The sequence below is a fragment of the Cupressus sempervirens genome, chromosome 5 (genome assembly GCF_028749045.1).
Source record: "Cupressus sempervirens isolate cs-2001-9-10 chromosome 5, ASM2874904v1, whole genome shotgun sequence".
Lineage (NCBI taxonomy): Eukaryota > Viridiplantae > Streptophyta > Pinopsida > Cupressales > Cupressaceae > Cupressus > Cupressus sempervirens.
In genome coordinates, this window is record NC_143122.1 from 571,630,676 (window position 1) to 571,642,860 (window position 12,185).

General features: G+C 34.6%; 1 protein-coding gene across 1 annotated transcript in view; it reads right to left on the minus strand.

The window, feature by feature from the left end:
- Positions 1–391: 391 nt before the first annotated feature.
- LOC149557219 (RNA-binding KH domain-containing protein) overlaps positions 392–12,185 on the minus strand; it is a 47,892-nt gene continuing 36,098 nt past the window's right edge. The window contains exons 5-12 of the mRNA XM_089831939.1: positions 3,910–3,966; positions 3,712–3,750; positions 3,454–3,555; positions 3,251–3,333; positions 2,995–3,076; positions 2,193–2,336; positions 2,003–2,095; positions 392–946 (exon numbers count right to left, since the gene is read on the minus strand). Coding sequence (XP_089688065.1) covers positions 791–946; positions 2,003–2,095; positions 2,193–2,336; positions 2,995–3,076; positions 3,251–3,333; positions 3,454–3,555; positions 3,712–3,750; positions 3,910–3,966 — 756 coding nt within the window. The 3' untranslated portion in view covers positions 392–790. The remainder of the gene's footprint in view (positions 947–2,002; positions 2,096–2,192; positions 2,337–2,994; positions 3,077–3,250; positions 3,334–3,453; positions 3,556–3,711; positions 3,751–3,909; positions 3,967–12,185) is intronic.

A 12,185-nucleotide genomic window follows, 5' to 3' on the forward strand; every position in this document is an offset into this window, starting at 1 on the left:
CTTTATGGGCACTACTAGATTGTCTTTTAAAATAGTTAAGCAGTGCTCCTAATAGAATCCTTCATTGAACTATCGAGAACCTAGAAGGCATACAAGACCTTGTATAGTAAATAAGTTAATAACACATCATCCCACTGACATGCTGTTATTATAATTTACTAGTAATATAACTACATCTTCTACATAAAACTTTTCCAACGCTACATCCTTTCCAAGAATTCTTCAATAACATGTTTTTTTTACCTTCAAAATTTCAAGATAAAATAGCCAAAATTTGAATCAATTTGCAGAGAGTAACTTGCATCGTATGTTGCTTCAGAGTTATTACACAAGTTATGTTGGCTATTTGTAAAATTTACATAAATCAAGTAGAATTTAGCCACACAAGTAATGATAATTCAATGTAGACTATGTAGATCAGTAAAATAGTTTAAGGAAATTTCTGGAGACAAAGCTGAATCACATAAGCAGCACCTTGACAAATTGGTCTCAAAACCAATTACAACATGGAAAGGGACTACCAAATGATTGTTAAAAATATTGATCGTCTCTAATATCCTCTTTTCCCTCACATTTTATAGCATCTCTCAAAATAGTGAAGAAGAGAATACACCTTGAGTAAAAGTAAAATAGAGATCTCTTAGGGAACCTCACTCCCCAGAAATATAAATATGATTTTGGTTCCATATCTCAGCAATTATTACAAACCACTTCGAAAAATTGCACAAGACAAACAACAGGCCTTACATGAACAAAATCCAGCATATTAACTCCTCAAACACAGTTTGCCTTAAGATTCAAGCTGATTTGTCTTCGTTTTCTTTTTCTTGTGCCTTTTTGGTCCTTCACCATTAGCAAGCTGAGCAGATTGTAGAGGGGCTGCAATGTATGACTCTGGTCCAGTATCAACAGCATTTTGATTCTTACCAAGGTCTTTGGCTTTCTTCTGCAAAAGAGAACACAAAAATTCAGTAAGTAATGAAATGCTATAGTAAATGTCCTGTTTCATATGAAATAGAAACTCTTCAGGATAGATAAGATATGTATACGTAACAGGAATGTGGTACAAAACAAATTACTCAAGACTATGCAACAATTACATTAAAACAGATGGCATTTAACTAGGAAACCCTAAAAGGTTGAGATTTATACATAACAGGAATGTGCGGAACAGAACAAAGTACTCAAGAGACCATGCAACAATTACATTATAACAAAGACATCAGACTATTCAAAAGACTACTAAGATGCCACTAGACTGCAGAAAGAGATTACTTGCAATTTCATACAAGTATTAAATAGCTGTAGAATATTTCAGCTTTTATTAGATAAAACCTAGAAAGCATTAATATCCATTTTTCCTTGCAAATTTTTGTGTATATTGTCAATTTGAAATATTCAAATATGTTATAAACAGAAAATATTAAAACCTGAAGAGAGTCTTTTGGGTCACCACCAAGAAAGACACCGTGTGTATGGGACTACCTGCACTTCCCCCTCATGCAAACATCTCACAAAGAATTATCTGTTTTTCAATTTACCTTGTATATTGTACAAATGAGATTTACCACCTTACACTTCTAGATTTGAACCTGTATATTGTACATCGCTTCTTCCACTTGTAGATTTGTACAATGAAGCTTTTCTATTGTAATGCCCCTTTTTGGAAGCAATGGGAAATGAAATAACTAATTCTTTATTTATTATGTCGGTTTAAATTAAGAATTATTTAAAGTTTTAAGTGAGTAATTGGAGGAAAATAACTTAAAAAGTATTATTAAGTCACTTCATAACTTAATTATTACATTAAAGAGAACGGTTGTGGAAACTGTTTAAAAGGGGCTTTGGAGTGCAAAAGGAAAGGATGCTGGAAATTATTTATTAGAGAATATCTGAGAACTTGGCTTCCAGTAACTTGAGGATGGAAACCCTCAAGAAAGAAAGCCAAAGGTAACACAACAAAACAGAAGCTCACTTATAAAATAAAAGCTCTCACAGTTACCTTCACAGATGCTGTAATGGCTTCCATTTCTTCCTTTGAAATCTTAGCAGATTTATTGGCATCAAACAGCAATGCTTTTGAACTGTTTGGCTCCTGTATGAAAAAAATGCATTTAGAAGCAATTCCAAGAATATGCACTGGAGAAACAGTTTTCATTATTGGCAAAAAAGAAAACTAGATGTCATGGGACCTTTGGAGGGACAAATGCTGCCTCCCTCTTTCTCTTGTTTTCTGCTGTCTTCTCTGATTGTTTTTCTTGCTTCTCATGCCACTTCTTTGCAGCTTTTCTTTCTTCACTCAAGAAATATTCTCCACTTTCTAGCTGTAAGTCAATCTGCAAAAGAACGAAGATGCTCAATATAAAAGATGTGTATAGATATTGCACACTTGCATATGGTGCAAAAGGTTTCCACAGGAGAATAAAGTGTTTGCATACAAGCTTATGACTAAAAAAATATTGGTAATTCATATCAGATTTAAAGATTTGTATATCTCTAACATTACAGGCACTTACCTTGACATACTGATATAAAAAAGACTAGACAAAACTTAAGCAATTTCATATTTTAATTTATTTCCGGTACAATACTTGATGAGAACATCCAATCGTGATTGGCACACCAACCATGGTCAATTGGTTATAACTCATAAATTGGGTAAGTCAGGGTAACTTAATATGCAAGTGGATTGGTTGAATTATTCAGGCTAAGGGTTGATAGAAACAAATTAAAAGGAACAATTATGGATGGAATTTAAAATTGGGAGTTCAAAAAATTAATTGTCTTTAAAATACTTGCATACACTTCTCTTGTGTAAATGAATCATTCCAAAATAGAATTTACTTCCCTCAGTAAACATTTGTGCTGGATAGGATAAGGTGCAATTCCTTGGTTCTTTCAAGATGTTATTTCAACACTTCACTGTGTCCACTTGCTACACAATGGTAAAGATCTTGATTCTAATATTTTTTTTTTGCAAAACTTCCAACCCACCTTACTAGGTTGCTGTGGTGGAGGGAATGGTGTGTAAGGCTTCTTCTCCTTTTGCTTCACCTTCTTTTGCTTTACATTTCTCCTGCTCAAAGGGAATGTGGATATCAGTAAAACCATTCATACTAGAATAAATATGTGAGTGCTAAAGATAAGACTTAGAAAATATAAGCTCATCCTAGTACAACATCCTGGCTTTGCAAAATCTAAATCATGGTCATAAAAACTTGAGAGACTGAAAGGGATAAAAATAACTCACTTCTTAAACTTGGGCAAAAACCTGTCCCAATTCTCTTCTGCAAGTTCTGGGTTCTTGGCAAGTTCTCGTTTGATCATGAGTTCCTGATAGCACGAAAATGCCACACCAATTATCAGGATACAATTCAAGAATTTTCCAGCATCTCTACTCCAATTAGTAACTTATAAATTTAAGAAAGTTTTGGACCAAGATTGTGTTGTTACCTTTATATGATAAATAGGATGTATATTACGAATGCAATCTTCAACAATTCTACGAACTTGTTTGAGTCCCTTAAATGATCCCATAGCTGCAACAGTGTTTCCCTGCAGGATGGTGGCATTTACATCACTTCAAATAGAAAAAAATCTACTACATACAGGAAGATAAATTTTTACAGCAATGAAAAGATATATGTACCATTCTCAAGTTTAGTCAGAAGAAAGAACATACAGAAAAGAAAACAACATGAAAAGACTCACCTGAACAAGAACATAGCAACCTGTCAAGAGCTCAATAGCCTGTAACACAAACAAAATCCAGAAAAATCTTAATAAATCAAATTTTCAAGTCAATTAACTGCCTTTTCCATCCCTGATTATTGTCACTGTTTTATAATTCAGGAACAGATCAAGAGCAAGGCCATATTTAATTCAGGAGAATATTATAATTTCATTTACCTTTAGTGTTGAACCGTTAGGACCCAAGAGGCGTTGCCGTCGTTTAACAAATCTTTCCTGATCATTCCACAAAAGTCTTTTTAATAGTAAATTGACAAAAGCAATTTATCTTCAAAAATGTTTTTGTAAGATGAAAGCTACAAGAAAAATTTCTGAACTGATAATAATTACCATCAAAAACCACACTTCCAACTCAAAGTCCTATGAATTACACAAGTTGTCCAAACTATTATGTATATGTTTTATTGGGTCCAGTAAGAAAGAAAATATGTTGATAACCGTGAACAACCAAAATATGTTTAAGGGACGTGAAAATCTAACAAGCTATAACAAAAAGAGTAGGTTGGACCTACAGCATCACCAACAGAAGGAAGCACCAAAGTAATATGAAAGTGATAAACTGCGGTTACTCAAGATGCAATCCAAAAACACTTTAAAACTACAAAATACATTGCAGCAACTACAGGTGGACATTACATGTGATAGAGAGCAAATAAAAAACCCCTCTTCTTTTATGATTTGATCTTTAGCAAAAGAGGGTACATAGAGAAAAACAATTATTTAGTCAAAAATACTGAATGTAATAATGTCTACAGGAGAGTGACAGCAGTAGGAGCAATATATAAAAGTCGTTGCATAGATTGGAAGACTGGAAGGTATGCAATGACTTTTATGGATCAACAAAGTTCTGGAAACCCATGGCCCTGTTCCCCCATCCCTCTTTTCTGTAAACTTTGGGTAACATGGGAAATAAGTGAGTTCAAATTTCCCAAAATATTGGGGTAAAAGGTAGGTAAAACAACCAACCACTAATTACTTAGCCAACTAACCTAGGATTAACGAGTAGTAAAATAATATGTTATACCAAGACCCCCAGACCCCTCCACCCCTCCCAGCCCTTAAGCACAGCTTAGGCGAGGCAAAAGAGTATCTCTCTCTCTCTCTCCACAAATGGCAAAATTGTTACCATTATATTCAAATCGAGCTTGGCCACTTTCTCCTATGAGCATATATGTTGTTTTCATTCTGATAGTCATGTCTCATTTCTTTCTAGGAATTTGACTCTAAATGCTTTCTAAATTATAATTTTAATTAAAGATGTTGAGTTGCTTATACGTACCCAATTTGGAGTGGGTTTTCCAACTACCCCTCATTGATGCATCTCTTCCAATGTCCTTGCATCTCTACCATAGTTTTCCTCAAGGATGATTCAAATTCCCTACCTGGCTCTTTGTTTTTGAGTTTTGGGGACTTCTCTAGAGTATGCTTCTTCATTTTTATCATCCATAATGTAATGTCCCCTTTTTGGGACATTAGGAATTCTAAAGTCAAATTCATAAATAATAATTTTGGCTCAAGGGAGCTTAATGCAAATTTATTAAATGGGTCAAACTAATATTATAAAGTGAGTTAAAGGTGAGGGAAGGAAAAAAAACGAAAGGACAGGATAAGGAAACTGAAGGGTCACCGTTTTGAGCATAAAAGAAGGATGAGGAATTCATTTTCAACATGCTTGCATTATTGTTTGTTTGGAGACTTTGGGTTTCTCTTGGAGAAACATTGGGAGATTTTACATCTTCCATTTCAGACCTGGGGATGCAAACCTGTAGGCCATCTCTGGTGGATTGGACATAGCCCCAGTTCATCACTGCAGTGGATTCAAGACAGAGTTTACGTTGGGTTTACAAGTTCTTTTTATATGTTTTCAATCTAATTGTTTTTTTTGTTTGTAAGATTGAACTTTATGCATGTTATTGTATTGCTGGTTATAAATACAATAGCAAAGTTTAAGGGTTATAAGTGAGTCTTTGATTGAGCATATTGATTCCTTTGTTGGTCTATGTTGTTGGGTTATATCACATAACTTATCTATTATATTCTTAAAACTGTTTGTGAGAAAATTTGGAGATAATATCTTATCGGGATATTATAGGGGTATCAAACAAATCCTCCCATTATTGCTATCAGAGCTATTACATCCCAAATTTTGACCTAATTTAATTTATTATAGCCGTTGAATTGAATGGATTTTCTTTTGTAATCATGTGAAAAGAGTAGTTAAATATATCCATTGTATTCATTATTTGTTTAATTGTTTAATGATGATGGTCGTTATCCATTATTTGTCATATGGTGATAATAGTAGTTAGCAATTGCTTGGTTTCGGAATTATGGTTAATAATTAAATTCCTTGCTAATATCTACGCTAAATGTTATTATGGATTTATCATGGAACTTGCTATTGTCGTGGAAAATGTTGCACGGGTGATTGCAGAAAAAGATGAAGGGGAGAAGCATTGCTAAACAAGATCAACGAAATGGGGTACTATCTTAGTCCACTTATCTAGTTGACAAGTATGATTTCAAACTATCTTGGTAAGGACATAACGACTTGTATAGCAGGGTAAAATCATTTGGACACGCATGAGCTATTAGATAAACATTAAAAACATTAATGATTTTAACTTAATTTAAATACATACCTTTAACGGCTTATGGTTGACATTTCCATCGTTTCATTGTAACACATACTTATGTACGTGCACATAGATATAAAAATAAAGAAGACACCATAATATAGTTTTTATAAAAGATTCTATCTAATACGTACATTCAAATATGTGTACAAGAAGATAAAATAATCTTCCAAATAAAGCATGTATTTAAATATACATAATAAAAGATATAACCTTGGATTAAAAAACATATAATATGATGTCAATCTTATAAATACATCTACATGCAAGTAGATAAATATATTATAATTTATCCTTGATTCATATCCTTCAAATTCTTTCCTTATTTATTCAATTCTTTACTTGAAACTGAAATGCAGACTTGGCATTATATTGACGTCCAAGAAGGCAAAACATTTCTTTGAGAGTTATGGCTTCTTGGAAGCCTTGAGAAATCAAATGCCTTTACATATATTTGGAAGCCGAGAGAAGTCGAAGATGTATTTTGCCTCCACACGATTTTAATCCTACATTTCTTTCCACAGTTTACTCCTTGTTTCTACACCCTTGTTGAAGGCAGAAATCGGACACGTTCTGATATTGCATGCGGATTGCTTTGTGAGGAAGCCAGCTATTAAACATCAAGCCAGGGCTCACGTTTTTGTATTATGTTAGGCCAAGTTAAGTGGTCACTTCTTTCTCAATGATACATCTTCATTTTTTTATTTTTGCATTATAAATTATAGCAGAAGGAAGTATGTCCGTGAGAAGTTTGCACTGTAATATCAAAGAGACTAATCTTTCCATATTGAGTAAAGACAAATTATCATGTTGAGTCCAAACATCTTTCTTCTATTGCTATAAGTCAAAACCGAATTGTACTTTTGCAAATCTTAAGATTGTTTCCTGAAGCCATAAAAGCTGAGATATACTGAATATGTAATTAATCATACACTAGATGAGAATCGGCAGATTGAATTGGTTTACTCTGAGCTTTAAACACTTGGAACTCACCCGGCTGAATGGCCAAGGAAAAGGTGAAGAGGTGATAAAGGAATCGACAATAACATGGAAAACAAAATAAAAAATGAAATAACAATTAAGATATTATTTTAAAAAGGGAAATCATTTAATAGCTCATGCATGTTCATACTTACTGTTCTCATGTTGTCAAGTTGAGCGGTGGTGATAGGGTAAAAGAACCCATCCAAAAACCTTGGCCAAGGTCGTTAAAGGGCATGTTTGCCTTCATAAAATCACTTGATGTCGGTAGTGCCAATTATTCAGACATGTCCGTCCATAACTGTGTGGACATTCTAAACATCGAAAATGCTCAAGTGGTTGGACTAGTAGTACCCCAAACCTGATCCTAGGGTAGGGAGGGTCTTTCTTTTCAAAAGATTGTGTGGGGATGGATATGGTCCGAGGTTGGGAGGTTAAGCCTAAGTCAATGCTTCTCCTCTTACCGAAAGTCGAGGCTTGCACAACTAGTTAAAGACTCGCCAGTTACTTCTTGCATGTTTCCTTATTTCCTTTCCTGATATGCATTTATATTCCTCTTGTAACTGATCATGTATTTTCTTTACTATATGCAACTGAAGATAGGAAATTGTTATTTCAGATACCTCAGTTAATCGTTATTTCAGTTACTTCAGTTAATCATTATTTCAGTTACTTCAGATTAATCGTTATTTCAGTTACTTCAGGTTAATCGTTATTTCAATTATCTCAGTTAATTGTTATTTCAGTACTTCAACTAATCATTATTTCAGTTCCCTCAATTGTTCTTTCAGTTATTTCAGTTAATGTCTCATGAAAAGGGTTTAAGAATGTTTGTTTCGAGAGTCGGTTGAAGAAAACTCTTCATTTTCTATGTGAAACCAGATATTAGTTCTTTATTTTGTTATGAAAATCCGTTTGTTACAAGCAGTGAAAAAAGAAGACAGAACTATTAGGGTTAAGTGGTATACAGCTAGAACAATTATATTCTGAATATTTCCTATTAGGCTTTGGAAAAAAATAATATTTATGGATCGACTTCTATTTCTTTAACATAAAATAATATTATCGTGGGGGGCCCATTCAAATGTTTTGAAGTTAAGGGAATTACTAGCAAAGTCCTCGATAAATTATGTGTGCCAAACAAAGACACAATATATTTGGTTAACACCAAAAAACAAATAAGTTTTTCCATGAACTCCTATAGGCTCTCACAGAGCTATAGCAGGCATAAGATTGCAGCGGGTTGTGTAGAAAGAGCTGGCGATTTTTAGGAGGCAAAATTTTTATTGACATGTTTCTGCAGAGCTCTGAGACTGGGAACAAAAGGAAGAAAGAATATACTGGCAGAAAATTGTTGCAAATGCAGATAGTTAACCTCTACTGAGTGATTATTGATTCTTTGTCATTTCTATGAAGGAATAATTTATTTTAATCAGATCTTATTTTGGTCAGTTCTGGTGAAGTCCGGCAAGCATAGGGAGCCGAGCATTCCAAGGAAATCAATCATCACAACAACCTAGAAAGTCATTAGTGTCATCAATCATTTTAGATTCTAGAAATATATTTGCTATGTTTTTTCATCTGAGTGATTCAAGAGCACGATATTGAGAAAGACAGAAGTGAAAAGCAGACTTGCAATTTTTTCCAGGACCAAACTTCCTATTGTGGTTGAGCAGCTAAAGAGGTTTCTTTGTGTCAGCTATTTTGGGCGGGCATTTTACATTCCTGGCAACCATAATTATTTCTTGAACAAAAGGTGAATATATTATTGGAAACTTAAGGGAGTCAGCAAATTAATTGCATAAAAATAAATTGTTGTTGAAATTAAATTTATAAAGCTCGACTGGTAGTGGATGCAGATATAATTGCACTTGCTCATATTTACATGGGTCCCAAATTTTAATTGGGACGGGCCACTAAATTCTCCTCTATATAATATGTTTGTGGTAATAAGTTTTGCAACGGAGAATGTGGTCGAGCAGGTTAATTAAATAGCTATAATACAGTATACTCCCTTGAAAGAACAGAGCTTTTCTATTTCTCGTGTCTCTCGTTATAGCTTTAGCCATGAAACCACTGTTTCATTTGTAACATCCGTGGCCAGTCAAAATTCAGCAAAGCCCATTGGACAGTGATGATCAGAACACAACTTCATACAGAAAAGCAGACTTACAATTTTTTCCAGGACCAAACTTCCTATTGTGGTTGAACGGCTACAGAGGTTTCTTTGTGTGAGCTATTTTGGACGGGCATTTTACATTCCTGGCAACCATAATTATTTCTTGAACAAAAGGTGAATATATTATTGGAAACTTAAGGTAGTCAGCAAAGTAATTGCATAAAAATAAATTGTTGCTGAAATTAAATTTATAAGGCTCGATTGGTAGCGGATGCAGATATAATTGGACTTGCTCATATTTACGTGGGTCCCGAATTTTAATTGGGACAGGCCATTAAATTCTCCTCTATATAATATGTTTGTGGTGAGAAGTTTTGCAATGGAGAATGTAGTCGAGCAGATTAATTAAATAGCTATAATACAGTATACTCCCTTGAAAGAACAGAGCTTTTCTATTTCTCGTGTCTCTCGTTACAGCTTTAGCCATGAAACCACTGTTTCATTTGTAATGTCCGTGGACAGTCAAAACTCAGAAGAGTCCATTGGACAGTGATGGTCAGACCACAACTTCATACAGTCATAGTTCATTATCAGATTTCTCATCATCGTAATGGACAAGGCTATTGGGAGGTCTTGGAGCATGTACGAAATATTTGAAGCTATAAACTATTGTATTTGTCGTGAATTTTCCTGTGAATTGATTGATGTCATGGTTCTTCCAGGCAGCGGCAGGAATAAGTTTAAGCCCTTACAGCTCAAGGCACATAATCATACAATAATGCAGATATAAGAGCACTTGGGAAATGGTGGGCTATAAAGACACAAGATATACCTAACATAAGAAAAGAGCAACAGTCTGAATTAAGAAAAAAGACAGTGCCATCATAAAGTCAAACGCAAGATGTGGATAGAAACTGAAGTTGTTTACTGAGAATCAAAACAATAAAATGAAGACTCTCGTGATACATGCCATGGTTGTGTAGCAGTGACCACTGGTTAAAACTGGCATGAGACAGTATTGTTCATAATATCTAGATATTTGTTATGTCCATTTGAAGTCTTACGGGCTTTCGAGTTTAATAGACATATTTGTAGATGAAATACTTGGACTACGTATTGAATAAGCATTCTGAACATTTCCACGGGCTTATTCTCCCTGTGTCTGAACAAGGAGGAACTTTGAAATTTTGGTCGTGTAAGTAGCGGTGAAGCATTCAGCTGAAATTTAGCATCTTCGGAAGAATAAGGTATTGTGAAGTTAAGCTTCTAGTTGCAACCAAGTGGAGTTCATTAAAGGGAAAATAAACTCAGTTGTTTTCTGCGGTATGGAAAACGCTGAAAAGAATAAATGCTTGTTTCAATTATATCCTGAGAAAAAACGAATAGGACAGCTTATGTATTATTTCGAGTCTGCAATTCAGAAAACTCAGAAAAAATCAGATTACATGCAAACAAATAGAGAAGTGTAATCTTCAGTACATCAAAATTCCATTTAGAAGAGACAAAATAAGACCATAGAAAAGATGAATAACAATGTCTTTCCTCAAGAATTCAATGAAACCTTTGAGGGTGAACAGTTAGGGGACTTGCATAAGGAAAAAACAATAGGTAAAAGGTTGTACCTCATGGGCTGGCTGTCAGGGACTGAGAACCCAGTAGATGACCTTCTATCAGATTTGGAAGAGCTGGACTTTTGTCTATTTAATGTGGATCGGTCTGATTGGGAGCTCTTAAATTGAGCTTTGTAGCCTTCCATGGTTGCCTTAGAGCAACCCAGGTTGATGGAGCATCCAAGTGAAGTTATAAGACTAGCAGTGGCTTCAAGTCTCAGTGAGACCACAACAATAACAGCACCCATAGCACCCTATAATGATGATGTTTTGACGAAAGTTTTGCAGCTAATTTTGAAGAGCTTACAGGGATCACATTATGACAAAGATCCTACCTATGCTGAGAGGGCTAAGATTCTAGAAGTCATGGCAAACACTAGACCATTCGTTATTATGTTGGATCTTGAATGTAATGATCTGATTTTTCACATGTTTCAATGTTTAGTTGCTGAAGTTAGGGAGCATCATCCACACAATGTGAAAGCTTGCATGCACACTATTATGTCTTTAATCCTTGAAGAAAATGATGAAATATGCAAAGAAGTTGCAATCTGAATTGTTGACCATTTGGAGGAAGGAAGGTACTATATCTTCTGCTGCATAAAAAAATTCAGAAGACTGATTGAGCATAATACTGAAATATTCAAGGAGTTCATGACTGAAGAGAAGCTAATAACAGTGGGTAAACAAGTTTCAAGGTCTTCAAAAATGAGCAAAAACCAAATGAAAAGTGAACAGATTTGTTTTACGTGCCAAAAAACTTGGACACTAAATCATGTTTGTGAGGTCTATAATGAAGATAGGGCAGACAAAGAAATTCAGGCCAGCAATGAAGAAGATAAAAATCTCAGAACTTTGCCCTTACAAAACACAAAAGTTGGTATGGATTATGCAACTCTCTATATTGCTGACTTAGACAAGCATCTTGAAGAGGATGGTCTAATTGGGGAAGAAAGTGTGTTGGAGACTTTAGATGATGATAATTTACTTGAAAATGACATGACAGCCACCTTGTCATTGCACACAAATCAATCAAACAGGGAGCTTGAAGCCTACAATGACATCCTGGACATCCTTATGAGGACTGAT